At 51.7% G+C, this 2,770-nt stretch overlaps 1 protein-coding gene across 1 annotated transcript; it reads left to right on the top strand.

Moving 5' to 3' along the window:
* Window positions 1-422: 422 nt before the first annotated feature.
* On the top strand, window positions 423-1,367 carry LOC120849940 (E3 SUMO-protein ligase PIAS3-like). The gene has a single exon (XM_040222264.1). The coding sequence runs from the start codon at window positions 423-425 to the stop codon at window positions 1,365-1,367; it is 945 nt and encodes a 314-aa protein (XP_040078198.1).
* The last annotated feature ends 1,403 nt before the right edge of the window (window positions 1,368-2,770 follow it).

Here is a 2,770-nt window from a genome sequence, read left to right on the forward strand (position 1 = left end):
CGCCTCCCTTTCATCACCTGTCCTCATTCTCTGCGCGTGGGTATGCGCGAGAGAGCGTGATCCCGTGGCAAAAGTGTGGCTGGCCCGACGAGGCACGTAGCTTCCACAGCACTGTCAGCTTCGGGGTGAACGGGGTGGGGAAAGCAACTTTTGTCTGAATTTTGAGCGACGGGCTAATCTTCTAGGGGGACAATGGCTGTGTCCGGGTACAGAAACGAGGGTCCGAGCAAGAGAGGACTCTCCCCTTTCCGTCTTCTTGAACTGTTTGGTACAATGCGCGATTTATGAGTTGAGGAGGAAAGCTAAACAGGAAAAAGTTGGAAAATCGTTTCATGACAAAGCCAGCGAAGGGATCTCGTGCTTGCCGGCAATTTTTGAGTCCGACACGCCACTCGTTCTTGCGTGGAATTTTTCAACCGATAATGCACAGTCAGTTCAGAAGCAGCATGGAGCAGTTCAGTTCGGCAACGCCCAACACGAATTGTGAAGACGCTCACTTTTTTAACCCGTTTTACCAAGTTTTAAGCAGCCGCGAGGTACAAGGGCACTCGACCATCTACGGCAGCACGGCCTACAATTTCCGACTTCAGCAGCGAGACTTGCACGGCGACAGCGACTGGAGACGAGTGCTCCTGCGTTTCATTTCGTCCGCCAAGCCCGCGACGCCGTGCAAGGTAGGTTTGATTGTCAACTTTCATCATTTCATTGACGTACCACTCAAGACCATCAACGTGAGCCGGTACGTGGGGCCGGGCATCAACTTCATCATCATCAGAGGCAATGCCATTCCCGAGGGCCTTTGCATTAAGGTCATCGTGGTGGACAGAACCCAAGAACCCGGCCTGCTCGCTTCTCTAGGTGACAATGGATGTGGCGCCGATGACGTGTCTGCGGCAAGAGCTCAAGCCGCAGTCGCAGATGTCAAGGAGGACCAAGACGCCACAGTGGAGTGCGTTACGGTGTCGCTCAACTGTCCGCTAAAAAGGGCGAGGCTCGTGGCACCCTGCCGTGGTGCCGACTGCCGGCACATACAGTGCTTTGACGCTTTGGCCTACCTGAAGTTGAACGAAGCCACTGTTTGGCCTTTGTGGCGATGCCCTGTCTGCGACAAAGACGTGGACGTGCAAGGACTCCGAATGGACTCCTTCATGCTGGATGTGCTGCGGCGAGCGCCCGAGAAATGCGACGCGGTGCAGGTCTTCGGGGACAGACGCTGGACTCCGCTCCTCGACAAGCGTGTCGACGTAATTTGTATCCAGGACAGTCCAGTGAGCCAGCTCAGGCCAGTGAGCCAACTCAGGCCTGCGAACGGGAAACTCGAGACGTCCCTCATTGACCTGACGAATTATTTTACGAAAGATGCCTAGTCGTGATGCTTGCCTTGTCAGGGGATTTCGCCACGGCCTTTTCGTAGAACTCATCGGCTTTATTTCCTTTATTTTTACTCCCTTTTTAGCCATTAAATTTGGCAGTATTTTCGCTGAGACTACTCTCAGGTTGTGCTCTGTTTCATTTTATAATAAGTGTGTTTTCACGAAATTTTGTTTTGTGCAATAATGCGTTTATGGTTTACTTATTTATTCACGGTTTTACCTGTTGAAATGAACCTAAGGTAATACACGAGTGCGCGTAGTACAATATTAATAATAATTGGGGTTGTGTGGATATTTATGCAGCGTGTAGTGTGTCAGCCATTTCAAAGTTGTGACGAGACTATCTCTGTAGATGAGCAATTTAGCCAGTGCAGCAACTGTTAGCCTGGGTTCTTTAACGTGCACCACGCAGTATTGATACACGACCGCACGCCGGCCCGATGCTCATCCAGATCGAAACGGGCAGGGTAGTGCCGGCCCTACGCCATCAAGCGCCCTGGGAAAACTCCGACCGGGCGCCCCCCCCCCCCCCCCCCCCCCCCACCCCACCTCACTCTTTATACGCCCCTAGCTGTTGCCATCACGCTGTTTGTAAACATGTGAGTATGGCCCTACACGAGCATTTTGTCAGACGAGAAACGCATCCCAAAAACGAATGGCGATCGAGCATATAGCGTCCTGTCGGGCGCCATGTTCAAATAAATCAGAAAAAACACATTGAAAAAATGGCGCGGCGGCGCCCCCCTTTTAATGGCGCCCCTGGGCGACCGCCAGGTCGCCCACCCTTAGGGCCGTCCCTGGACACGGAGTAAAGGTTGACGATAACGCGATCCGCCTTGTGCTGGCGTCAATCTTTACTCTGTGTTCCTGCCTTTTCTGGCACTTTTAGTGCATATTGAATAATATTCACCCAGGCACGTAGACCCCACGAATAACGGTGGCCCGATCCAACACCAGCTACAGTAGTAGAGCACAGTGCGATCAAGCGCAGATTCAGATTGAGTGCGGCGTCACCGCTCGGCTAGCCTTCGCGTCCACTCAATGCATCGAAGCATGCTGGAGTTCGAGCCCAATAGACACTTTGCAAATGTCCGCGCCAACGCCTGGTAGCCATTGCTTGCTCACCTACTCCAACGTTACTAAAACACTCAGTTGGGAAACTCACCCTTGAACCCTGGACCGCTTGACTCCACCGAGACCGAGCTAACTATGATAATTATGTTGAATTAACAGCGCAAATACGACGAGAAAGGATAGACAAAGGAGACAGGATAGAGCGCTGAACTAACAACTGACGTTTAATGAAAAATAGAAAGAGGAAAAGGCCCTAAGAATGCTTTGAAAATGCATAATGAAAACCCGCAAAAACATATGCTATAGCTTGAGAACTCCCATAC

The sequence above is a fragment of the Ixodes scapularis genome, unplaced genomic scaffold (genome assembly GCF_016920785.2).
Source record: "Ixodes scapularis isolate PalLabHiFi unplaced genomic scaffold, ASM1692078v2 PGA_scaffold1__304_contigs__length_218370807, whole genome shotgun sequence".
Taxonomy (NCBI): Eukaryota; Metazoa; Arthropoda; class Arachnida; order Ixodida; family Ixodidae; genus Ixodes; species Ixodes scapularis.

Coding starts and splice junctions, on each gene's coding strand:
- LOC120849940 (XM_040222264.1), top strand. CDS start 423: ATGCACAGTCAGTTCAGAAGCAGCATGGAGCAGTTCAGTTCGGCAACG.